Source organism: Brachyistius frenatus, unplaced genomic scaffold, assembly GCF_029030835.1.
Source record: "Brachyistius frenatus isolate BFR_SWC_R1_liver_20210118 unplaced genomic scaffold, ASM2903083v1 Contig_40, whole genome shotgun sequence".
Classification (NCBI taxonomy): Eukaryota; Metazoa; Chordata; class Actinopteri; family Embiotocidae; genus Brachyistius; species Brachyistius frenatus.
The window spans coordinates 100,723-128,067 of NW_027210639.1; the positions used below are offsets into that span (position 1 = coordinate 100,723).

Genomic DNA, 27,345 nt, shown 5'->3' on the forward strand with positions numbered 1-27,345 from the left:
TTTATAACTCAGCAGGCAGGAGATCAATGCTGTGGCTGGCAGCGATTCCCACACATCATCATTATCACCATTATCATCATTACCAGGGATGAGGTGGTGCTTATGTTGGCATTCAGCTTTCTGACTCATGTTGATGTCCATAATTTAGCTTGTTGCACATAAAAAACAAATTGGGTTCCTCCCAAGCACAGAAAATGTCATGTGTGATGAATTGAAACGATTCAGAGCTCTGCTCAAAGATATTCAACCCCTTTCAGTCTGACCCCGGTGCTGCCTTTGGAATAAATTCTTCCAAACATCACTGACACTGAGTTTTCAAACGCCTCAGAGTTCGTATTCTTTCTGATCCTGGGTATTGTCTAAATACACGAGACTGATTTAATCTGATGGAACAGTTGGAGATGCAGAAAACAAGAAGTGGAGATGCAGGAAATGGAGGTGAAACACAGTCACCAGTAAACATCTGGTGTTCCACTAATGCTGAGTCATGGTTCCCCCTCTGTACCTGACCATCACATGGACACGTATCTACTAAGTAGTATGAAGTAAAGAAGTATGAAGTAAGGAACGGTCTTCTCTTTTTTTTTTTTTACCTTGGTGTTAAAATCAGACTGTTATAAAAAATTAATTGTGGTCACGGATTACTAAATCAAGGCCATGAGATACTAAATCGTGGCCACAAGATAGCATTGCATGCGTACGTTTTAATTAGTTTGAGCGCACAAGATAAGTTTATATATAGAGAGACAACAAAGCACAACAGGGTTTCTCTGATTACTCTGGTTACTCACAAAGTGCACTGCACCTGCTTCAACTGTCAGTTAACCATCTATAAAGTCAACAGCATCCTCAAAGTTAGCATATTCCCAACAATATAATTCAACTTTTTAATTAATTATTGCGCATGAAATGATATCTTGTGGCCATGATTACATCTTTTTTATTCTTTTTGGCCACTCCGGGGCTGCGCACTTTAGTTTGTTTGGATTTTTTTTTTTTTATCTAAAAGACTGAAGCACTGAATAAAACAGAACTTTTACTTCTGAAACTGTTGTTTTGTTGACAAATGAGCAAAATGAAAATTAAATTGTACTTATCACCAAATGTGTCTGTTATTAATTGTGTTGTTCCTTTACAACCATCGGAAGTTAATGACAATTCCACTTCCAAACAGACTGTACCTTCAGGGACTGAATTTTCCTCAGGTGGTGCTGATGCTCGGTGTGGTTTGCTGTTGTCAAGGAGATATTGTCTTTGCTTCTGTGATGTCTGCACACAGTGAACCATCTTGACCCACATCTCCCTCCTTGTCCAAACCTCCTGTCCTCCCTTCCTCCCTCCATCCACCTCCTCCTCCTCTCTCCCTCTGTCTGTTTACTCAGTCTTGTCCACAACTGCTTGTGCCTCTCGAAGCCCGTGGCCAAAAGGAACATTTATTTCCACTCATCCCATTTGGCTCAGTTGCATTGATTTAATTATTATATCGCTTCAAATCTATAAAACAACAACAAACCACTGAGTGTGTGAAGAACATCCCAGCTGACATGCCTGAAACCGTCTCACCTGGAGAGAACCACCAGCTCACATTCACAGGCAAAGCTCATCAAGCCGGACAGATCAGGTTCAGAATCCAACGTCACAATGATGCTCACAATCAAATGTTGGTGCAGGACAGGAATGAAAGAGGCCATGTGCAGAAAACCTGCAGAGAGGTGACACCGCCGGCCGCCTGCAGGTTGTTTGCTGTGAATGAATACAGAGCTGCCGCTGAAAGCGTCTGAAACTGACCTTCCGTGAAATGGATAGAAAGTAGTTGGGAAAGCGGCAGGAATGAGTGTGTGACTTTAACACACCTCCACGACAATACTGAGACCAATCTGGGAGGAGTGTATAACACAAGCGGTTCAATGAGGACGGAAGGTTGTAAAATCAATTTGCTGATGTCCTTACAGAATGAGATGACTACTTCAGGTTTAATAAATAGAAAATATTATGAGAAATAGTTTTTTAGAAGATGTGACCCATGGAGAGATCACCAAAGATAATACAGTTCATTCTGAGGAGGGCATGAAAGGCCTGTTGTAACAGGGCAGGAAATAGAGGAGTCAACAGCATGAATAGGAAACAGCTTTAGTTAACAGATTTTACTGAAGACAGTTCAGAACAACCACAGGCAACAGTGTCTAGTGAATAATCCAAAAGGCAGAGTCAAAACCATTCCAGAAGTCAAAAAACAGTAACCAATCCACTCAGGCAGAAGTACAGGCAAGGGGTAGGCAAAGACAGATCCAAAATGACAAAAACTCAGGTCATACACTGATAAACTCACAGATAGGAAACGCTGGAATGGAATGCTATGAACTACAACAAAATCTAGTATATGGCTTGACCCAGTGTGAAACTGGAAGACTTTTAAATTTGAAAAGTCGAAATGTTTAACCGACCAGCAGTGTAACTATGATCCCTCACTCACTCAGTGACAGACGCTCTCTCTATAGTTTTGGTCCTGCTGTTGCGGTCCAGCCAAAAATATGAACTTTGTTTTATTTACCAAATTTTATGAGCACCCGTTTCTTTCCAGCGCAGCGTGAAAGTCTCTGCTGGGTTTCTGTCCTCTGATTTCTGTCTCACTGTTGGGGGCGGAGCTCCATCTCTGCTGCACTGACACGGTGTGGAGCAGACACAGGTGACAGACAGAGGGGAGATTTTCCACAATAAAAAATACTGAAATGACCGGGTTTTGAGGGCACACCTCAGATTTTGGTGCTGTAAATGCAGTAAGCAGGTTTGTTTTCCCCCCAGAAAGGGCCGTGGTGATGAGAGTCTGCCCTGGATGATAAAATGCCGGTCTAATCGATACTGCATTGACAGCAACGGAGAATTGGAGGAAGCTGAGACTTTTCTCCAAAAGTCTGTTTTAAACTAACCAGTTTAAATAATAATGCTATGCCGAACAGTTGCTTTGTAGTAAGTTGCACCAACAATGATGTGAAAAACTCTTATCGCCGATTTTGTTTCCCCCTGTTACGTCCTAAAAAAGATCCTGATAGAAAGGCTCTATGGCACCACTTTATACGAGGGAAGACTGACGTGACGTGATTAACGAAGGATCAAATTCAACTTTTTTTTTTATCTAGTCTGTGTTCTCTGGCAGGCAGAGTGGAAATGTGATCCCTAGACATAGTACCAGTGTCATTTTTAAATAGTGATAGAAGTACTGAAGTAAAAGTTCTGGATCAATTTATATTAGTCAGAATCTTATTTTTGATCAGAGGTTTGTTGGCAGTAAAATCTTCAAAATGCATACATACTAATTTGAAAAAAGAGAGGCTATAAATATGTGAATAATAACTATGTAAATATGTCTTTAAAAATACATCCTTTCTCTAAAAGTCAACATTCAATTTGTATATCTAACCAAATAAAATATACTAATGAATCCTGTTATTCTGTTTCCACTTCAGTCTGTGTTTCTTAAGCTAAAAGTCTACAATTTCTTGAAATAAACAAAAGGTGGGCCACAGTGATATTCCAGAAAGCTGGTTGGCAACTTTACACGCCCTGAGTTTATGTAAATGTATAAAGAGCTGTTTACTGTTCCGTTTTGGGAAGGCAATTAGACACACACGCGCGTGCACACACACGTGCACAAAGAGAGAGAGAGAGTGAGCGAGAGAGAGAGAGTCCTCCCTCCCTCCCTCCTGTTTCCTGTCTTGAGCAGAGTGTGTGTGTTTATGTGTGTGTGTGTGTGTGTGTGTGTGTGTGTGTGTGTGTGTGTGTGTGTGTGTGTGTGTGTGTTCAGCAGTGACTCTCCAGCTGCTGAGCGGAGTGGAGCGCACCGCACAGCGGACACCCAAACTTTATTCTCTCCACTGGACTCTTTTTTTTTCAATATATTTAATGTGAATGATAATCGTCAGAGGACACGGAAACATGGAGGCACGGCGCTGCGTTTTATCTTTACGGGGAGCTTTGTCGCTCTTTTTCTTTTCTACGCTGCTGGAGCACGGGACTGCCGGTGAGTTAAGCATATCCTAAACTTGAAGAAACACCGCCATTAACTCACTCTATTCCTCACTAATGTTAAACTCAGTGCAGGCCTATTTAAGCTAAACTTGGTCTTCTGTATTTGGAGCGAGCCTGGGAAAGTTTCCTCTCAGCCCGTTACGCATGGCTCTCCGGAGAGCCGAGAACAGCCAGGCGCAACAGGTGACTCATACTGATACACTGCTCAGCTATGCTCTCTAAGGCTAATGCACACACGTGTATGTCCACAGAGGAGAGGTTGGTTTTTCTTCCACTATAGATGACCTTTCATTTTAAAACAGCAGGACTCTCAGATTAGAGAACTTCAAGGTTCTAACTATCGCCAAGTTATTTGTTATAATGAAGTCAGAAGCTGCACATGGATTGAAACGTTATTTTTAACAATATGTCTAAGGAAGTTATATTTTCCAAAAATAAGTAAAAATAGTGGAGAAATGCAAAACGCTTTCGCACCGATGCTCCGGCCCTAATTAGTTGTGTTTCATACATCTTCCTGCAACTCAATTCAATTCAACTTTATTTATATAGCGCCAAATCACAACACAGGTTATTTCATGGCACTCAACACATTCAAGTCCTTACAACAAGACTTTACAATATTATACAGAGAAACTCAACAATTCAACAATTCCCACATAAGCTAGGAGGGAAAAAAAACTCCTCTTTAAGGGAGAAAAACCTCCAACAGAGGGAAGAAAAACTCCCTCTTAACAGGAAGAAACCTCCAACAGAACCAGGATCAGAGGTGGGCGGAGCATCTGCCTCCACCGGTTGGGGTGAGAGGAGAGCAGAGAGAGAAAAGGACAGCATAGAGATAGAAGAGAAGAACTGTTGGTGGAGACGACAAGCGCAGAGCAGATACATGCACCCCCAGGACGGGACATCTGGACTCCTTAACTTAAAGTTCCTTTTGAGTAACTCCCCACTCATTTTACACAGAAAGTTCACTGCATGGATTGGGCTTTAAGTGAGAATAACTTTTTAATCAAACATCAGGGACATTTTGCTGGAAAGATGCGGGCTGTAAACAGAGATGGTTTCTAACGAAAGACACTAGCCAGTTGCATAATTGGAAGAAGGATCTTGAAGGATCTTGAAGTTGGAGTCCTTTTCGGGATTAAGAGGCTGTCTTCTCCTGCTCCTTTGATTTTGGTCATTGTTCTTCTTGTGTGGTCATACTTTGTTAAAAGTAAGATGCTAAATTTCTGTAATACCCGTTTAAAGTAAGGGAAAGGCATTCTTAGTTTGTTTCAGCTATTTATTGAAGCCATATCATGTTAAATCATGTTTTGTGGCTGCACCATTTTACCAGATTAAACAATATTTGAAATACATTCCTCATGATTGAACACTGTTTGACTGAATGCTTACTTATTGTATCACCCCAGTTCCTCACTTTCCATGTGGTCAGAGTAAAAAAAGTGTTTTTTTTAATGATAAAAAGTTGTGCTACTTTCCCTTTCATGTGCTAAGAGTGCCGATTTAATGGACTTGGCCACTTTCCATGTCAGACCATGACACTCCCATTTCAGTAAACCACAGAAATGTCCCCCTGCTTGTTGGACAGGTGGTTAGAAGGAACACAATTTTGAAGAGTTGAACGGATTCAAATAATGTGAAAGAAATTCAAGAAATGTAGTTTTGTGTCTTCTCCTTCCCTTTTCCCATCTCTCTGCTGTTTGTTCCTCATCTCGTCCCACGGCTCTGCCTATTTTCAACCTGGAAATCCCACATACCAGAAGTACTGTGTGGTCCTGCTGCATTATGTGTCGCAAATAGACACACACATGCACAAGAAGACACAAACTTCCACCCACATGCCCCCATACTCGCCACCATGTACACACACACACACACACACACACACACACACACACACACACACACACACACACACACACACACACACACACACACACACACACACACACACACACACACACACACACACACACACACACACACAAACATACTCTCCCAACCGCTCTGACATCTCTGGAGCTCCTCGGGCTGCAGGAAGCTGCCCGCCACTCCAACAGCACTAGAGCAGCTTGACACTTTTGGTAATCCAAACACCAGGGCTGCACTGTGTTGTTTTATCTTTTGCTTCTTTATTTGGTTTCAATTGATGTTGATATTCATCCGCTCGGTGGGTTGGCACAGGAAGGTTGCATCTTCCTTCCTTTCCAGGGAATCTTCATCGGGGCAGAGACCACTGTGCACTTGCGCATTTCCCGATTCCTGCGCTATTTTGAAGGCGACAGTCAAGACAGGAGATTGAAAAGGAAATGGTTAGCTTTATGAAAAGAGGGAAGGCCACAGAGGGATTCTCTTTTGTACTTTGTGTGCATTTATATGACAGAAGATCAAATGTAGGTAAGCAGTTTGAGCCCCTTGAGAGCTCCTCTCACTGTTTGAAGCAGTTTGCATGTGTGGGCTCCTGTGCCGTTCTGCAAAGCTCCAACTGTGTTTACACTGACTTTACTGGGCTTTAGCGTGAAGAAGAGCAGAGGAAGGGTCACCCACTTTAACCCCTCTGAAGTGTCTCCTTTGATATTTTTACCATATTAGTCGACTTCCCGCCCTCAAGTTGCTCCTCTGAATCTTCTGGGTCAAAGAGAAGGAGGAGGGACGGACGCCAAGGGGAACCTGAGAGGGAGTTAAAGGGGAGGAAGACACAAAAGGGGAGAGAGGATTAGGGCCGAGCTGGAGAGAGAGGTGGGTTGAGGGAGGTTGAGGATAACTTTCAGGGGCAGAGGGGGAGAGCCGAGCCGCCTGCTGCGGCAGTTATGTAGCCCTGAGCAGCCTCTTGCCAGTTGTCTCTGCTCGTTTCAGTGACAGGATTAGACCCAAAAGCAGAAGGACTCAGATGTTTTCACATTTTCATTTCTGGTGCTGCATTGCTCCAGAAAAGTGTCTATGATAAAATCCATGTCAGGGGTTTTATAAACTCAGATTTGGAACAAGCGGAGCTTCACGCTGGAATGTGTGCTCATTAAACTATCACGTCGACACCTGAAAACACAGTTTAAAACTCAACCTGTACCAAACCCGAAAAGCTTGGTTTCAAGGCTTTTTCCATATATGAAAAATGTATGACAACTAAAATATAAAGACTTAAAGACATTGAAGGTATGGTTTGACCAGGTTTGATTGAGTGACCTCGCAGCAGGACAAATTCAAACAACTCGAATCACATTTTCATTTTTGAGTATCTCTAAATCCTCGTTGGCATACAAAAGCGACACAAAGCTGTAGAAAGCTTGCCTGGTGTGCAGATTTGCACTTTTTCCAGTCACATTTGAACAGATCGCAGCAGTCTTTCCTGTGAACGGGTGATAAACTGCCGGCAGGTTTCCTGTCTGTCCTCCCGATCACTGTGAGCTCACATCCTCAGTGGTTTGGAACTGAAGGGAAGCAGAGAGGGACATATCAGTCGATGGGATAACATGCTCTTTGTAGCCCCAGAAAAATAAGCTTGACTTTGTGTTTATGTTTTCATACACACATTTGACATTTAGATGATGGTAGTGGACATTGGGTGTGATAGAAGACTATTTTTATGATTTTTATGGGCTGTTATAGGCAATGAAAAGAAACTGTCAACGCTTAAGGTATTTGAACTTATTCACAACATTTACACCTGTAACAATAGCTTGACACTTTGGAAAATATGCTCAGATCCTGTCAAGAGTTAGATGAGAAGGTTGATGTATATCCACATATTATATATAGGCAGGAGACTGTTAGCTTACCATTAAGACCGGAAACCTGGAGCAACAGCTGGCTTGGCACTGTCCAAAAGCATAACAAAATCTGATAATCTGCACTTCTAAAGCTTATAGATGAAGATGTTTTCTTGTTGGTTTATACAAAACAAAAAGGCTTTAGTGAGACTGCAGGCCAATCAGATTTTATTCTCAAATCAGTTCTTTAGGACAGACTGTCTGCACTGTTGCTTGCAACGGAACAGATCAGAGTGTTCAGACACCGACAAACCTCGGTGTCTTTCTCTGTTGATTTTTATGCAGATTAATGTCATTGTGTTTTTTACTGATATCATTGTGCATCAGGGACTGATTGATGCACTAAAGCATCGCACTTATACTTACAAGATACGATAGTAAACTCACCTACCGCTTTGAATTATGATTTTATATGTATTTCATATTTGCTCCTCAGTCCGTTTGAAATCATAAGACTAAAACGTTCATACACATCATGAGAATACATCTAATAATAGATTAATTTAATGAAATCCGCACATGTAATTTGTCCAATCTTTCCGTGCACATTATGCTAAGGTGAAATTATAAGTATTTCAACTTGGGCTATATTCACACAGTCTGCGATTTTTTTTTTCCACATCACATCCTTCCATCATTTAGCAGCTGCAGCTGTGCTACTTTCAGTGTGGATTTGTGAGTTCACTTTATAAATTATAGTTTGCTTCTCGCTTTTAAAATATGTAGTTCTGCTGTCAGTACACTTTTCCGTGTTTTTGATTGGTCAGATGCTGCAAACATCTCCTCTTTAATGTGAACGCACTCAGAGCCGAAAGCAGAAAGCCTGAGTTAACAGAGAAGGTTGATAACCACCATCGTATGACCGATTATCTCGGACTGAGAGTTTCCACTTTGTTGAGCAGCTCAGACAAAGAAAGCCTGGATATGTTGAACTTGCTTCATAGTAAACCCCTCTGGTCTCACTGGAGGGAGATCGTAACACGCTTTTTTGTTTTGAATATGATATATTTACCAAAATGCCCACCTTGCCATAGAATCAACACTTATGCCTTTAAATGACATACTTTGACAAAAATATATACTGTATCTTGTCACATGATAGAATTGAATAAATAATGCTAATATGGAATATAACAGTTTATTCTGCAAGAAGATCATTGTTTGGAGTTCAACATGGTTCTTGGTGACCTTTTTTTTTAAAGACCAAAGCAACACCACAAAGGAATGGGCTTAAATGTCAACCCTGTCTTCAAAGCCTGTTAAGTGTTTTTATTATTTGTTCACTGATGTAGAGAAACGTACAATGTACATCAATGAGCCAAAACAGTCTGACCAACCCTGCAGAACATGCTGTTGGTCCTTTGCGTGCCACCAAAACAGCTCCAACCTGCCAAGACATGGACTCTACAGGACGTCTGAAGGGGCTCTGTGGTGTCTGCGAACAAGAGTTTAGCAGCAGTGGTGTAATTTGAGGGCTGCAGCTACCGCAGACTTATGAGCAGTTTATTTGTTGTCCCTCCTCATACCACAGTCTGCAGTTACTTACCCCGGCTGACTGGGAGCATCTCACTTCAGAAATGGTCCGACCCAGTCTTCTGGCCAGGATGATTTGGTCCTTGATTCCTCGACACAAATACCCCTGGTTGTCAATCTCTACCTCAGAGGTATGAGTGGACGTCATTCCAGTGTAGACAGAGCCAGACTAGCTCGTCCCACTGATTCAGATCTTCTTGCCAAGCAGCCTTAAAAGTAGTCTGACTATAGCTCAAACAAAATCTCATTCTTGGAGAAAGCCAAAAAAATCTCCTAAAATGTTGAACTATCCCTTTAGAATTATTTAAATTTACAAAATGTCCCCACTGTGGGATTAATAAAGCCTTATCTATCTATCTAAAAGACAGCTAGGATGTGTGCTGAGACTTTAAAAAGACTGTAAAGAGGTATTGAGGGTAAATAAACAGTTACAGAGTGTATCCCCGACAACAAAAGTAAACCGACTAAAAAAACAGGCTATTGGTTGCAGAGCTCTTGATCTGTATTGTATAACGGTACAATAAAGATTAATCAACACCACTAACGACTTACTGAGCTCATGATGTGTAATACATAACAAAAGAGAGTTCAATGGCTGCAGAGTGAAACTCTAACCCCGGTTCCTCATCCACATCCATGTCGTCTCTGCGCCACTTTGGTGCACTAAATTAGCACGTTTTATTTGTCTCTGAGCTCGTGTGTGGGTGTCAGCCCTCTGCTATTTCATGCTCTAGACTCTGTGTGACAGAATTCATCTTGAAAGTAGATTAACTGTAGTAACCCGGCCTGTGCAGACTATGATCGAGTGTCACATGACCGCACACTCCCACCAGTGTAAACACACACTGTAGTGGGGAATCGGAGCTCTTAAAGGAGAACTGCTGGAGTTGGACGACGTGTCGGGAGGGCAAAACCTGAAATCCTTTCTGGTCCGGTTGAGTTTCACAGCGTGTGTCTCTGCAGACGTACCGCCGTGTTGACTGATTCTACGATAGCAAAGACTGCAGTTGTTTTGTCTGTGTGTTGGATTTGAGACCGTTTGAGGACCGTTGCTGTTGTTTGCAGAAGAAGGGCTCCTTTCATGGAGGCGGAGTGGCAATCAGTCATATCAGCTGTTCTCTTTTCTTTACTCACTCTGTGGAGGAGTCTCTTAAGTCGAAAGTATTCATCAGAAAGTTTTTAAACAGAACATTTTGATGATGATGATGATACTAAAGGGGATAATATCAGTAAGATTTACAGCGGTGCACAGCGTTAGATCAGGCAGGGAGCTGAAGTCACGTTTGGATTCAACTCTTAGCATTCATGCTTCAGTCACTGACTAGTCGGGTCTAACCATATGTGTTCTGGTGGTCCATCATGCACTTAGTTCAGGTTCAAAAGTAATTAAAAAGATACTCATGAAATCAAACAAAAACATCATATATTCAAGACATAGACGGACTCTTTGTACCTTCTTTGCCAATGCTCTTCCAGACCTCTACACCTTCAGCTCATCTCGTTCTGCAGTCTGCCTCTCGTCTGGTCTTCAGCAAGTTGACTGCAGCTCGATCCCACTGAGTTCAGGAGAATGACTGAATCGAGGATATTCCACCTCTTCATGCAATCTATTCTGCTGATGATAAAATATCAGCGGTGAAATCATCAGGAAATCACAATTGCCGGCATGGTAGCAATACATGCTTGAACAATCCAAACCATAGCAGAAGCGCGGCCATATTGGACAGTTGAGGTGGAATTCTTTGGGTTATGAGCTTTTCTGTTTTTTTTTTCTCCACCCTTTCCTTTTTTCTATCGTTTTCTTCCAACATCCTGGTTTCTTTTTTTACATTGTTTTTTTTTCTTCTTCTTTAAACTACAACCAGCTCATTCTGATTTTGAGGCTCAACAGGAGTTTGCATCTTTGTTTTCTGAAGTCTTTACTTCATCATTGACAGAGAAACATGTTCACCTACATCTGTAATTTGCTCGATGAATAAACGGTTTGTTTCCGTACAGTGTGTATGCACCATGCAAATTATTTTCCGCTCATCTACAAAGCTTGCATACCTACTTTTTTTTTTAGAATAAACCTCACTGTCTACTTTCACAAACTAGCCAGCTTTGATATCTTGCAAGGTCACCTTTTTTTTTTTAACTCTTATTAACAGTACTCCACCTCAATGTAAGATGCAACTCTCACTCCATGAGTCATGTGTGAGCTGCTTTGTGCTCGAGCTAACATTGAAACAACACAACAATAGTTTAATAGCCAAGTGTCCAACTACCTGTGAAGGTTACACTTTGGGCATTGTGTGTAAATACATCTCTCATACACGTCTTTCATTATATATTTAAATCTAAAACTTTGCAATTCAACGCAGCATCTATTATTTCATTTTAAATTAAAAGTGCTGAAACACAGAACCTGAAGACTGCAAAAAATGTGTAACTGTCCAAAAACGTACTGAACTTACTACAAAAACTATTTAAATCAGGCCGCATTTAAACTACAGTAAATTGTGTTGTAGTGTATTTTAGAAAATGAATGGCAAAACGCAGAAACACATTTCACTAATTTAGCAATTACTGCATTGAGTTAAAGAATGAAGTGTTGGAGCAGCTACCTCATGCGTCATCAGGACTTAAAGTAGAAGCCAGCGCTGGTGTTCATTTCAAATAGAAGTGTTGGAAAAGCTGATATACGTGGTGCAGAGCTGCAGGAATTCAGGGTCCTGCTCAGTGAAGCTGATCCAGGCTAAATGTCTGGCGACATGAAGGTTTAAACTCAAGACCTCCCGGCAGAAGGATGGCTTTTTCTGACTGAATCCACCCTTCTTCAACATCTGCAGACTACACACACAGCTCCTGTCCCACCCAGCAAGGCAAGATTATTTAAACACAAACCCACATGAAGAAAAACCTTCCTTCGCTTTCTAAATTTCAAAATAAAGCTTTCATGGGCATATTTCATCTTTGCAAACTTCAGACTAACACAGGTTAATGTGGATTCCGTGTTTTCCTTTTTTTTGTAGTCTAGTCTAAGCCTGCAGTCATGGTGCTTGGAGTCAGAGAGACAAGTCTGAACAGGTCCCAGAGCAGAGAGGGAGATCACTGAGTTGGAGGCGGTGGGAGTCATGCAAGGAGAATGACAGGGATACGATTTGACTGATTACACCGCAGCCCAGAGGCAGCACGCGACTGCAAGCAACACCTCTAAATGAGCCAGACAGACAATGTAGAACGATGTACCCATATCTGAGGGCTGATTATTTATTCATGAATGGTTATAAAGGACATTTCTAAAGCAGGAACATGAACACTGATTTCAGTTCTAACTTGGTAAACATGAAAAGCTTCATGCATCTAGTAAATGACAAACCAGGTCATGTGGAGTCATTGCCACTTCTAGGTCTGTGCCTGGGATTATAATTAGCAAAATTATGAGTCATATTTTTGGTTGTTTTTGGGGGGGAAACCTTGTGAATCATTTGTTAGATGGATTTGACTACAAAATTAGACTTTTTCTCTCCGTTCATCTTTTACTTCCACAAAGTCTGAAGAGCTCACAAAAGACCATAAAACACTCAACAATGTCTTTAATGCATCAATAGAATATATATATATATAAAAAAAAAAGTTCTTAATTTAGCAGTTCATTCAGGAAATACCTTTTGAATAGTTGTTTGGAAGGAATTTCAAAGGTGCTTGGAGGTTTAGAAGGTTCCCTTGAAAATGACCTCAAAACATATTGTAACAGCCTGGGTGACATGTTAGGTTAACTGTTCAAAATGTTAAAGTGTTCATGCTTTTTGTTGCTCTATTTAGATAAGCTGTGAGACCTGTCAGTCATTCCTGTACCTATGATGGTGAGCAGGGTGAGACAGCCACCTGTGATTGGCCAGGAGCTAAGGGGGGAATAGGTCCTGTTCTCCTTGCTTGTTGTGAGAGTAGTTCAAGGTGTGTGCGACGAAGACATGCTGTGTAGAGCTACCGGTAAGAATTAGCCGTAGTGCTGGCGTTGGCTACGGCCCACAGTAGCCTGTGTATTGTTCCAAATAAACTTCCAGAAAACTGAGTACCGTCTGGCGGCTTCCTCAAGCAGGGACGCTACAATATTTAAAATGTGGAGTTTATAGTTTTGCATGTACCGGACCATGTAACCTGTGAGGTTTGGGGTGATGCGTATACACATTTTTTTTTTTTTTAAATTTTAAGTTGTAACTTGGCGCAGGCTGGGTATTGATTCAGTTTCGGTTGTCATTGAGTGGGGTCAGCCACGTCTTCAGGCCTCCTTTATCATATTTCCAGTGTTTGATCAAAGCACAGAGTGCAGCTCAGAGGAGGAGGTGTTGCCCTGGATTTGATAGAATCTGTATACAGTTGTTCATGGTTCCAACCTGATTGCATTCAGGCAGCTGATGCCTTCTGAGGCTCCAGCCTACTCTGTGTTTTACAATGTGTAGTTCACTGTATGGCACTATTTAAATGTTTCTGTTATTTGCAGCAGGGATTCTTATCACTGATTTGTTGGAATACCAGACAAACACTCCGGTAAATCATAATTTTGCAGTCACAACAATGAAAGCAAATTCATTTTATCTCCACAATCTTTCCAGGGGTCTGCAAAGTTACAACGCTTCCTCAATTTCTCTGCAGTAAACAAACTCAACAGAATCTCTGCTGAATGATTGCATCACAAAGTAAGCGCTTCTATACAAAAACCTTTATGAACAAAAATAATTCCCTAATATATGGTCAGCAAGTGTCTTCAGCATCTACCATTAAAACTAAACACATGCTGATTGACCAGAAAAAAACTGCAAAACAGGAAGTAACTTGGTGAATGGGAAATGTGGTCTGATCATGAGAATAGTGATGTTTTAAATGACACGAGCCGTACACAGCCTTAAGAGATGTGTTGAATTAATATTGTTTAAAAAAGAAGTAAAGCATTTACTTTTACAGAAGATGGAGTCTGTGTATTCTATGTTACAGTCACAGACTGTCTTCATTGTCAAGCTGCGTCACTTTTTTGACATATAAACATTTTTGTAACTGTGAGCCCACGGCCTTATAATAACAGAAGAAAGATGACAACTACAATATTTACAGCCACAGTGTTTCTGTGACGTACAGTGGGACTATCATCCCACGTGCCCTTTTTCTTATAGTAGTTTAACAAAAAGTCTAAACAATTTTCCTCCTCTTGCAATTTTGGCCAATTCTCACAATTTTACAGCCAAAAAAATCCCATGAAATTCACCAAATAGCATCACAGTTTTTTAATGAAGTTACTGCAAATTCAATTATTTTTGATTACAGCAAACACCCAAAAACCTCAGTGAACTTCGGCAGGGACTGACCAGAGCTGGTGATTTGAATTACATTCGAAAAATGTAGATCTATGACTGAACAAAGCTGCACTGACACATTTTTACATTACAATGGATCAGTGTAAGTGGGTATTGTGAAAAGTGATGCATATTAAGAGAATACCCAGCGGACCCTGCGGTTCCTTTCAGTTGCTTTCAGTTGCTTTCAGTTCTGTAGAACTTTTTATTGTCCATCAGCTAAGTGTTTTGGTTTAAAGTTGTTCACGATCACTCTTCTAATTATTTCCAACCAATGAAAGCAGCTGTTTTCAGAAAAAAAGCTCTTGAAAGCCAATGAATGCTGCCGGCTCAGCACCAAATTTAGACGGAGACCGTTACTGTAGAGTCTTTACAGCACAGTCGCTGAACATAGTGAAGCATTTAGCAGCTAAAGAGACAGATATGTATCTAAATAATGTTGGAGAACGTAACAGACCTTTATGAAGAGTAGGTACAGTATGTGACATCATTTTGCAGACCTCTTCAAAATCACAAAACATCTGTCATGTATGTTGAGTTTTTTCCTCATTCATGTTGCTCATATTTATTACAAACTGAAATGTTCATGAAAACACAATTTTACTGTGACAAAGTTTTACATGTTTGATTAATGAGACTCAACGATAAGGAAAATAACATGTTTTGACAACATGTCGAGAGCTGAAGTTTTGTTCGTTGCTTGCAGATGTTTGAGGGAGTCTTTCCTCTGAGTTTATTAAATATCTGTATCATACAGAAGCAGCATCCATATAAGCATCTACAGAGCCAGAAAGTGATGCACATTTACACACAAAAGTGGTAACTTCATTAATTATTATCAAACAGGACTGATCAGGATCTAAGGGTGAATGTATCGTCTACTTCACTGTCACACACAGTCACAGTTTGAGTTGAATTGTTGTTACACATCGACATTCTTCTGGTTGAGGCAAAGTATGAAGCTCTATGACAGCTGAGGAGATATTTCTCTGTCAGTCAGAGACTGATCTTACTAAAGTCAAACATACTTTTCTGTTACGTCAATTTATTTTGTCTCGAAGATTTTTCCATTTCACCGTCTCAGTAGGTTGTTGGCAATAATGTGTTCCCATAACTACATAAGGAACGAGACTTCTGTAATCGGTAAAGCTGCCTAACTGAAAATATGGCAATAAATAATCCAGCAACAATAAAATTATACTAACATGCTACCATGAGTTGCTTTTATGATATGAATTATCATTACACATGGTGAGAGTTTAGATTGTTCAAGAAATCATAAATAACGTAAGAAAATGTTTTTGTCAGCTACACAGGCAGCAGATTTGAGCTGATTATTCATTTATTTTACTTGGACTAGGCCTATTATTGTGTCATTGGATTTAGAAGATTAATATGTTTCCCTCCAATACACCACAGCATATCTTTTGGTGAGCTATTTAAAGTTTCAGTTCTATTAAATAAAATTAGAATTAGAATTAATACCATTGTATGAATATATCCGTTCTGATTAATTTATTTATTCTATGACTTTGAAACAGTAGCCTTACATTGTTGTGTAGCCTTTCTGGAGCTTTTTTATGGGTAAATTAGTCAATTTTATTTAATGAAAAAAATGTCTGTGGCAGTGGTACTAGGAATTTGGTTTGGTACATATTGGTACGTGGTCTGAACAGTTTGGAACCCTCTGTTCTTCAGGAAAAGTCAAGGGGTCACCAAACCATTAGGTTTAATTCTCTGGAGATTTTGAATCTGACCAGCAAATTTGAATGAGAATCTGACCAGAAGTTACCGAGATATCATCCTGTAAACCAAAGAGCACACAGACATAATTTGTACAAAATAGTCCGAAGAATTGTAAAGTGTGACAGCAGGACTTGATGGAAGCGTGAAGCCAACCGGATGTATGTTGTTTATGTGTGTGATCTCCAGGTATGCCCCCCTTCTACACCCTCAGTCAGCTGTGTAAGTTCTGTGATCTGGAGCTTTCTTCTTGCAGCGGCACAGGAACCTGCATGTCCAACTGCTCCATCACGTCCATCTGCGATAACATCAGTGAGGTCTGTGTCGCTATCTGGTAGGTACCTCAGAGCAGAATGCTGGGATTTATGAGATGATGATATAGATCTTCAGGTGTACACTGTCAAAATATTACTCTCGTGCAGGAGGAAGAATGAGACAGCCTTCTTCATCGAAACTCTGTGCCACAACCCGTCTAAGCCGCTGTACGGCGTTATGCTGGATGACTACAACAGCTCCACCTGCGTGATGAAGGAGAAGAACACGACGAGCGGGATGGCTCACTTCTGCTCCTGTACAGAAGAGGAGTGTAACGACAAACTATTGTTCTCCCCCAGTAAGTACACAAAACCGCCATGCTCTGACGATGTTGAAGCTGCACTGAGATGTGGATGTACCGATTTAGAATCTGTCAGCTCAATGTTTTGGTTTTATGGAACACAGACTTGCTATTGTAGTTCAGACTTCACCTCTCACATGGTTTAATCAGATTTTAAATCGAATATCCACCGCAAAGCTCCGTGCTCCTAAAAGCAGCGTGTTCTTCTTCTCCCCATGTTATTTAATGCTGGCTGGCAGGCAGCTTTTAGGCGCATTACCGCCACTTCTGACAGGATTTACGCATTACAACCAGACGCAGGGAAAATAAGAAAGAATGATAGTCGCACATACTAATCAATTTTGTAGATTGTAATGACTATTCGAATATTCGAAATTTGTGCCCCATCCCTCGTTTAAACAAGCAATTGCTTGCTAGCACACCCACCAAAACTTCTTATTAACTCATTTCTGTTCCTGAGTGTCCAAAGAAATCAAATGATGCTACATTAAAGGCTGCAAATAATGTATAACGACCAAAACCAGCAATTTGTTCAATCTTGAAAACTTTCCCCACACTATCTGTGACTGTGCTATTCCTTTGAAACTTCAAAAACTGCTCACAAATATACAGGTCCATTGTCTTTTTTAATTTTTTTTAATTTTTTTAAAAGAAATATATTTTATATATGACATCTGCTCTGAATATATTTGACTACACAGGAAACAAACAGGCAAATCTTGATAACTCCATCCACAAACCAAAATGTATTCAAGCATGACAACAGAAGAGCAGATCACTTTGACAAAGTTTACACAGCTGTTGTTGCATATCTGCATATCAACCATAAAATCAACAAGTTATGAGAAAAACACATCTGCATTCCTTTCTTATATTTCATTTGTAAATAAACAAGTGCTTTTGTCTATACTTATTTAGATTCTCCATTTTATCTGAGTACAGTCTGGTCTATCACTGGTTTAGTTTACCAATCAATCATCATTCCTCTTCGCTGTCATCTTCTCACCTCCTCCAGCCTCTAACAAGGAAAACTGTGTGCATCTTAGCATGTTAAGTTATTTTTATTTGGGGTCGCATCACGGTCGCGACTGTCTAGTCAAATGAGCAGAGAATAAACTGTCATGACAACCAGGGAGTAGAAACGTGGTGTTTACATCACACATAAACAACATTCGGGGAATCCTCAGTGTGCTCTGTGCTTTGAGAGAAAATCTGTCTCAGCTTCTGAATGTGTGTGTGTGTGTGTGTGTGTGTATGTGTGTGTGTGGTTGTGCAGCCCAGCCGCACTGGAGAGCTCAGACATATGGTTTCCTGTCTGTGTTTAGCTCAAATCAGAAACATCTCCAGCACATGGTGAACAGGCTGCGTAGACACAGAACACCTCTGTGGTGAAGATAGACAGTGAGATAGTCTCCATCTGCTGTTATGGGACTTCGACCTTCTTCTCTTCCGATGTTACAGTGTTATGAAAGCGGATTAGAGTCCTCCTCTTCCCACTCCACTGACTTAAACGGTCTCTTTTACATACTTTACATGCAGTACATGCTGTAGATAATGTGGGATACTGAAGCACAGTCAACATAACGGCCTGTGATATGGATTCACTCAGAGAGCGCTGCTGTTTTGAGTTCAGGCTACAGACTTTAAATGCTCTGTTCACCCACCCTTACATGTAGTCATATGTAGCCGTGAACATCCATGCCTGTTTGTGGACTGTATCCAAACTTTGAATCTGGGGCAAGTTTCCACTTTACCTGTCTGATAATCGACCAGCGGATGATCAAACAGGTAAAGGTGGACAGTCATGAGCCTTGACTGGTTGGAGCTGTAGATCAGAAGCATGCAGGTGCAGAGCCAGACATACCTGCAGAAAAGGTCAAATGCAAAATTAACTTAAATGCCATATTTCCCTGTTTTATACATTCTTTTTCAAACATTAGTATCGTTTCAGTTTTGTAATCGTATTGTACAGTCTCCCTATGTAATGGATTAAAAAAAATCAGCACCAACAGCTGTTTATCTCGACACACAAACCTTTAATATTCACATAACATTAATGGATGGAGAAAGGCAGTTTGGATGGAAACATACAGCTGGTTCAAACAACTTTTTAGTAGAACTGCAATTTACCAAAGAAATAATCTACTGTATAAATACATGTCAGTGGATTAACATAAGAAACGAGGAGACTGATCCTGGAAAGTGTTTTGGCTTTCTAGTTTTAGAAAAGTAATTTGCTCATGCTGTGAACACCACACATGCAATTTGATTCACCTCTGTTGTACTGCATGGAGGTAGAGATCATGATAATAAGCCGACCCAATCTGCATGATTCACACCACTAGCGATAAGTGAGGAAGTCAGTTTTCTTTCAAGTTGGGTGAACTGTAGCTTTAGCTCTTAATATGCATAGATTACAAACATGTTCACCAGCCAACAGCTCTTTATTATTAATTAAAAGAGGAAATTGTCTGGCATTCTCTTTAAGGCTAACCCATTAAATGTAGCATCTTTTCTATATGGTCCTTTTTGGTATGTTTCCTCCAACAGAGTATCTATGTGCTACCATTAAACCGATATTGTGAGCACTAAGTTAGCTACATGACCACAGCTGGCTGGATGTGTACAGTGGTTCGTGTAAATCATAATTGATTTTTGTAAGTCTGATCTCTATTTAAAATGCACGCACGCACGCACGCACGCACGCACGCACGCACGCACACACACACACACACACACACACACACACACACACACACACACACACACACACACACAGTGAGACCCCTGAGGATAAGGGTTGTGGTTCCTTCCTCCCATTGATGACACATGCAGCAGGAAGTCCCTGTTTGTTTGTTGGACCACTTCCACGGCTGATCCCTCTGCGAATGCCGCGCATTGTTCTTCCCCTGCATCACATTCTGATGACATGCTTGCAGTAGTATTTGTGCATATGGTTTACTGCTTGAGTGTCGCACTTGCGGGATTGTCGTGTGTGAGAGCAAGTGTGGTTATGCATTCGAACAGATGTTAGAAATGTCACCATGTGGGAGGGAACATTGTGATCCAATAGCAGCAAACACATACAGAGCTTGTTAGTTTTGACAGACAGCTCAGCAAGGAACCTGTCAGAAGTGACTCAGATAGGGAAAACACGTGTTGTAAGATGATAAAATAGATCAGAGTTGCTGTTTATCGGAGCTGCTTAAAACTGAATGCATGGCTGTGTCCAGTTTAATTCAATTCAATTCAATTCAATTCAATTCAATTCAATTCAATTCAATTCAATTCAATTCAATTCAATTCAATTCAATTCAATTCAATTGTATTTATATAGCGCCAAATCACAACACAGGTTATTTCATGGCACTTAACACATTAAAGTCCTTACAGCAAGACTTTACAATATTATAGAGAAACCCAACAAGTCAACAATTCCCACATAAGCCAGGAGGGAAAAAAAAAACCCTCCTCTTTAAGGGAGAAAAACCTCCAACAGAAGGAAGAAAAACTCCCCTTAACAGGAAGAAACCTCTGACAGAACCAGGCTCAGAGATCTGCCTTGACCGGTTGGGGTGAGAGGAGAGCAGAGAGAGAAAAGGACAGCATAGAGATAGAAGAGAAGAGCTGTTGGTGGAGACGACAAGCACAGGGCAGAGACATGCAGCTCCATGACGGGACATCTGCAAAAGAAAGAAGAGAAACTATGTGAGCGAGGGAACTGAATGGAGACAACAGACAGTAAGAAAAAGCTATGGGAGAGAAAAAGATGGTGAGGTATGAGTCAGTTAAAGAGTAGGAGGAAAGAAAAGAAGATCAGCATGTAATGAGGTCCTCCAGCAGCCTCGGCCTATAACAGCATAACTAAGGGTTGGTTCAGTTTAGAGATGTAGTCATGAGGTATTAACCCTCCTGATCCAGCATGAAGGGCTGGTGCTGCATACATGCAATAAAATTGATTTTTAAAGCTTAGTTTAATAATCATTTATCAAATAACTATAGATAATGCGAAAGGTGTCGCTTACGTTGACGGGCCGACATAAAATTATCACCCAATTTTGCTGCTCTCCCATCTTTATGATGGGCTTTAGCCCCAGCTAGTTGTTTTGGTTTTAGGGCCCAAACCTTTACTGTTTTTGTTTGTTCTTGATGCTCTCATTAGCCTCTCCAGATGCAAGACAAAGCTGTCAGCTAAAAAACCCTCATAAATCCACTCACACTATTGTCCAACACAAACGGACAAAATTAGTGATGAGCTGATGAACATACTGAACATTTTAGCAGCTAAAGAGTCTGTACGGAGTCGGTGGTGTCCAAAACAGAGTTAAAAGGAGAAGTCATATTCGACTGAATAAGCAGGCTGTTTCCTATGTTAAGCTATTGTTTACAGTGTGTTGCACTGCCCCCATGTGAGGTCAGTTAGTTAAAGTTAAATATTTCACTGAAACTTGGGTGAAAGGCCAAGGACACCATTCATAAACTGTGAATGTACTTAACTCACTAAAATGAGTTTTTGTTAGTTTTTTTTGGATCATGTTAGTTGTTTTTCAGTTAGTTTCATTTGCTATTAATTTGTGGATTTGGGAAACTGACCTCCCATAACAACAAACAACCTCATTAATTGTTTGTGAAAGTAGATTATTCCACCTATTATTATTTATTGAGCTTTGTGGTTGTGCATCAATGCAACATAGATACTGTATGTTTGCATTCAAATAGAACTGGCTTCTGTTGGCCAGAGTAATTATGTGAGAGACATTGACATGGTTATAGAGCCATACAACTGCATAGGTAGAAGGTAGGGGTGGATTGGTCAGTCAACAAAACACTCAGTTCATTTCCTGTTCCTTTATAATTCCATGACCATTCCCTATCCACAGTAGCATTTTTATAATTAATATTTTATTAATGTCATCAACCAAATCTTTGCTATAGCAGTGTCACTTTACTTGTCAACAGCAGACTTCCAGCTGCCGGTATGTTATGACCTTGTGTATGGAATTTTTTGTTTTTATTCTGCGTGTTTGTGTGGACACTGAATATCAGTGTGAGCAAAAAAAAACAAATGATGAAAATGAAATCACACACATTTTGAATCCTAGTTTTTGACGTCCTGTCCTTTTCCTGTAATTTTGCCAGGTGTGTTAAAACCGGTCGGAGACGATCCCTCGTACTCTCAGAGACCTGGACCTCTCTGACACAGCAGTTGCTTCTAATTAAGATCTTGTAAAAATGATTCGGAGCAGACTAACGCAGCCTTTCACTCTATCAGTTGCACATGTGTTTTGGAGCAAAACACATGTGCAACTGATAGAGTTCCAATGGGAAAGGAGTTCCAATGGGAGGCCCAAATAGTAAATACTGCCTTGTCATAGTAACATGCTATTTGTATTTACAGCTGTGCCCTTGTGAAAGTCAGTTTTACATGCTTTTCCAAGAATGCGTTGTGAGGGATGAGGTGAAAGGTAGAACCAATTCATTTTTTGCATGGGTTCCTTTGCTCACACAGTCAATGTTTTCTCACAGATGTCACCTCATCTCCTCCGAGTCATTTCATGGGTTATTTTGACATCATTAATGATGAATGCCATTTTCCACCCTGACATTAAATGGGGATTTGTATGCAGGTGGAGTGTTTTCTATTTTGATGATAAAGAAGAAGAAGAGATAAAAATAAGAAATGACTTGTTGGTGCAGCCTGCAAAGAGGAAGAGGAGAAGAAGACATATAAAAGTGTCTCTCCATGTTCCAAGATGTGCTGTTTTCATTTGTATTTTTACAGTTCCTCCTTAACTGTGGAATCTTGGCTTGTCATCAGTCAGTCTGTCACACAGCAGACTGCTTTACAGAGAAATGACTCAAGCAAGCCAACTCTTAGATGCATAAAAAAAAGAGTTAAATGAAACAAAAATACACAATGATAGCCAGGGCAGAGACCCCTGAGATGAAAGGAGGAAGTAAATGATGAGACAGAAACAAAGAGATGAATAGGTGTTGTGGTGAGGAGATTGAGCGCTAGAGAGATATGACCCGTGTTTATGAAGGTTGTAAAGGCAGTGCTGTTACCATAACAAGTAAATAGTGAGCCCGATGTTCACTTTTACTCAGCGTTACAAGCCTCCCTGTGGCTGAATTCCTCCACGCTCCTCCAGAATATGATACCAGCCCAGATAAAGGCAGGTTATTTATATACGTTTACAAACTCCACCAGGGAAGATGGTAAACAGCTCTACATTGTTTTCAGTATGAGATTCATACAGTGCAATAAATTTGATTCACAGTACAAACATTTATCAGATATTTTTAATGAAGCTATAGATCTCCAGAAACATATGTGACATAATATTGAAACTATATTTATTGCTTTTTTCTTTTCTTTTTTGTGCCACTTGTGGACATCAGAAAAAGGTCTCAACACAAATTATACTTCATAAGGTTGCTATGGTGACATATTTACACATTTGGAAGACGTGAATGGAAATATATATAAGTTGAGTTTTCAGCCACATCATAGTCCAATAGTCTTATTCTTTTAGGTTTGGTCTTAACAAAAGGTACCTATTTAACATGTATACTGGACAATTTGAGCATTTTTGACTTAATAAGATTTTTAAATCTGATTATTATTCGAATCAATTTGACTATTTCGGGTCAATAAGGGCCAGGACAAAAGAAATTTGCCCCATGAATTTCCAGAACATTGGTTTTCAACTGATGTGTTGCGACCCAAAAGTGAGCCACACGACCATTTTAAGTGGTTGAAGTAAAAAAAAGAAGTTTGTTTTGAAGTCTACAGAATTTCTGCTGCTGTGCTTTTATTTTATAAGACATAGTCACTTGAATGCTGATATTTATTTGAGCAATCAGACCAACATGTGCAGTGAGAAATGCTTTTAATTTGAAAGTTCCCTTGTGTTTCCGTGTAAAAACATGTAAAGCCTCTTTTTTTAGATATTCATTTTCACGCATCTCTTAACTTACTTAAAATCAAAGTTCTACTATAGCAGCATCTTAACACCACTAAGCTGGTATTTCTAGACAACATCATAAAGCTTTTGCTCTCTAAACACGACATCATCCCTCACCTGTTAGCTGTTATACTGTAGTCTCCTTTTCACTGTTATGGTTGGTCAAAGCCATGTGTGCTGAAGAAACAGGCAAAACTGCAGTCAATTATTTTTCGAAAAGTTGGAAGAATTTACAAAACTAAAGCACAAAATGTATTATTATAAAGTGCAACAACCTGAATCTGACTGATGTACAACCTCCATTTTTTTCCATTATGTGACCAAATAATTACAAAATCATTTACTTTGATTGGAAATGTTTGATCAAATCAAAGTGACTACTGGTATTTAAAGCCTTTTAAGTGTTTTACTGGTGCGTCAGACAAACTGGCACAAGCATAGGCAAGTTGTAAATGTGCCACAGCTTCCTCTGTGTTTTTAACGGCTGCCATCTATCCACCCATAACCTGTCTCAAACATGAAATCATGTCTGGCTCTGTCATTTTCCGAGGGAAATAGTTCCTCTTTAATATCCAACTCATAATTTAACTAAACGTTAAGAAAATCCAAGTAATTAACAACTGGTTAGAGCATCAAAAGTGTGAGTCAGAGATGGCAGGGTTTGAAATCCCAGAATTAACATCCTATAACGTACTCACTGATGATGATGTGAGTAATTGTAGGCCGGAGGCGAGGATCCCTCTAATAGTCCAAATGATGTGTCAAACCTCTTTGAGAAATGCATTAGAACACCCTGCCATTTGATTGAAAAGGCAACATGAGTCCTATAACCAGTTTGTCTTGGCACCGCCTGATTGGCTGTGTTACTACCTCAAATACACACACTTACACACCCTAATCATGACGGCAAGACAGCAAGGAAATAAACTTAAAACCTCAAAACCTTCAAGCAATCTTAAAACCCTTAAAGCATGCGCACATGTCCAGCGCAGAAACGTGAAATTTGAGTGGAACTGTCTGACAGTCTAGCAGATTTATTTTGGAACAGACTTCATGGACTTTTGAAGTTGTCTCAAATCCAAAAGTGTGTGTGTGTGTGTGTGTGTGTGTGTGTGTGTGTGTGTGTGTGTGTGTGTGTGTGTGTGTGTGTGTGTGTGTGTGTGTGTGTGTGTGTGTGTGTGTGTGTGTGTGTGTGTGTGTGTGTGTGTGTTTTTCAGTATTTTTGATTCATTGCATCTGCGGTTTTGCCCAAGCAATCCCAGAAGATTTACTGCTTTGTGCTCTCTCTGTCACACACACACAGACACACAACCACAAAATAAAGATATAATAATATCTTCATTTTGTTACTCTTTTTTGAGGAGAAAGCGAGTTTAAGGCAAAAATCTGAAAGTTATTGAGGCTTTATGACAGTTATTTGGAAACAGCAGTACACAACGGCTTCAACTATTACATCACACATTATAAAAAATGTTAAGCAAATAGTGGCATGATAAATATATCATATAGTTTTCAGTGTCTTTGCTGTTTCATCCGTCGCAAATTCCACATAATATTGAAATACATTTGTGGTTTGTCACTTATGGAGCTCCAAAACTGACAACATGTGTCAGAGAGGTTAAATTGATTGTGAGAACAGTAGCTACACAATAGTGACACAAGTCACAGTGTAGAAGTCACAAAAACATTTTAACCAAGCTTTCGACAACAAAGTTAGCTAATTCGTGTTTTCAGGTGTTTAATCCTCTGGATTGGCCCCACAGGTTTTTAAACATGGATGTAATACGGAGTTCATTCATTCATTCTCGTGAAAATTGTTCAGTGGTACAAAACTTTTTCATGCCTACCACGAGGCACTGTTGTGCACATTTTCTCAGTGACCACGATTCAATGTTATGCACACTGACCCAAAAACCATTAGTCCCATACACATCATTGTAAAAGTAGCAGCTGTGAAACTGTTTAAATACGCATTCATTAAAAGCATCTCAGAGCCCCTGAAATGACTCTTTATACAACTGTATTATCAGAATTTGATCCATTTGGTCCAATAATGTGTTAAATCTACAAAGGCCATATGATTATTTCTGTAATATCCCCACAATATATGGAGGGAGCCAGCAGGAAGTCAGCTGGCTCAGCCGGTGAGAGTGTTGATTGAGCTGGTAGAGAAGATATGCTCTCTTGGCCCAAAATTGTGAAAGCATGCGGATCGAATGCGAATGCATCTATGGCTTGCAACCGAGATGGATTTACTGTGGTCTCCAATGGGATAAAATTACAGGTCTTCGATGGATCAAAATCTGATAATGAAAAGAACCATATTTGAGCAATTTTGTTCTCTTGTTTTACCATCATATCAAAGGTTTACATTTGGTTTCATATTGAAGCAAAAGTCTAACTTGTTGATGTAATCAGGGAGATTTGATAAAGTTTCTTCTTAGGAATCCTTAGCTAATACATAAGTAAAAAATATTACTGCAAAATAAATGCAGAGTGGTACAACGTCTCCGATGGTCAGTCCTTGGGCAGATCACCTCCACCCTGTAAATGTGGTGGCTTCGTTTCGGAGAGTAATTTTCCCATTAGACACTGGGCCAAGCTGAGGCAGACAGGCTCGCGACTGTTCTCTCCCCGACGCTGCAGCTCTGATGGTTGGCTGCCGCTCTGTCCGGACTGGCAGTCAGTCACAGAGGATAGAGTTAAAGCTATAGCTCACAAAAGCTGTAAAAGCTGCTCTCACTGTTGGCAGTGTCCACTCTAGACCTACTGACTGAGTGTAGTCAGCTCCCGCCTGAGATCAAAACCTTGGAGATAGAGGCGCAGCTGTAATATATTTCATGGTCATTGTTACAATGGAAAGTACAAGATTTACAGCACTCAGTGGAGCAGGGAACAGCAGGGTATTTTCATAGCACAGGCTTAAAGAATGACTTCCCTGTGGCGGCTTCACTTATGTTGGATTGTAGTATTGGAAACTGCAGTGTGTTGCATACAGTACCTGAAAACAACACAAATTGAGGTTTTGTCCTCAAAGACCTGTTTTTACACTACTACCTTCTCTTTTCAGAATTAGAATCAGCTTTATTGGCCAGGTATGTTTTCACATACAAGGAATTTGACTCCGGTTGTAACTTCTCTCTCAACGTGCAAAAACATACATAAATAGACATATAAAACATAAATAGACACATATACATGTATACAACTAAACAATGGTGCAATTAACAAATGGTGCTGATGCGGTTGGGTGTAGTGCAAAATGGTCCAGTGATGTAGAACATGTGGATAAAAACTGGTCTTGTTTCTGGTTGTTTTGGTGTGCTCTGTAATGCCTACCAGAGGGGGATGAGCTGAAA

The 27,345-nt window shown here is 40.2% G+C and overlaps 1 protein-coding gene across 1 annotated transcript in view; it reads left to right on the forward strand.

Moving 5' to 3' along the window:
• The first annotated feature begins 3,808 nt into the window (after positions 1-3,808).
• LOC138622925 (TGF-beta receptor type-2-like) overlaps positions 3,809-27,345 on the forward strand; it is a 42,605-nt gene continuing 19,068 nt past the window's right edge. The window contains exons 1-3 of the mRNA XM_069702075.1: positions 3,809-4,018; positions 16,592-16,736; positions 16,825-17,015. Coding sequence (XP_069558176.1) covers positions 3,907-4,018; positions 16,592-16,736; positions 16,825-17,015 — 448 coding nt within the window. The 5' untranslated portion in view covers positions 3,809-3,906. The remainder of the gene's footprint in view (positions 4,019-16,591; positions 16,737-16,824; positions 17,016-27,345) is intronic.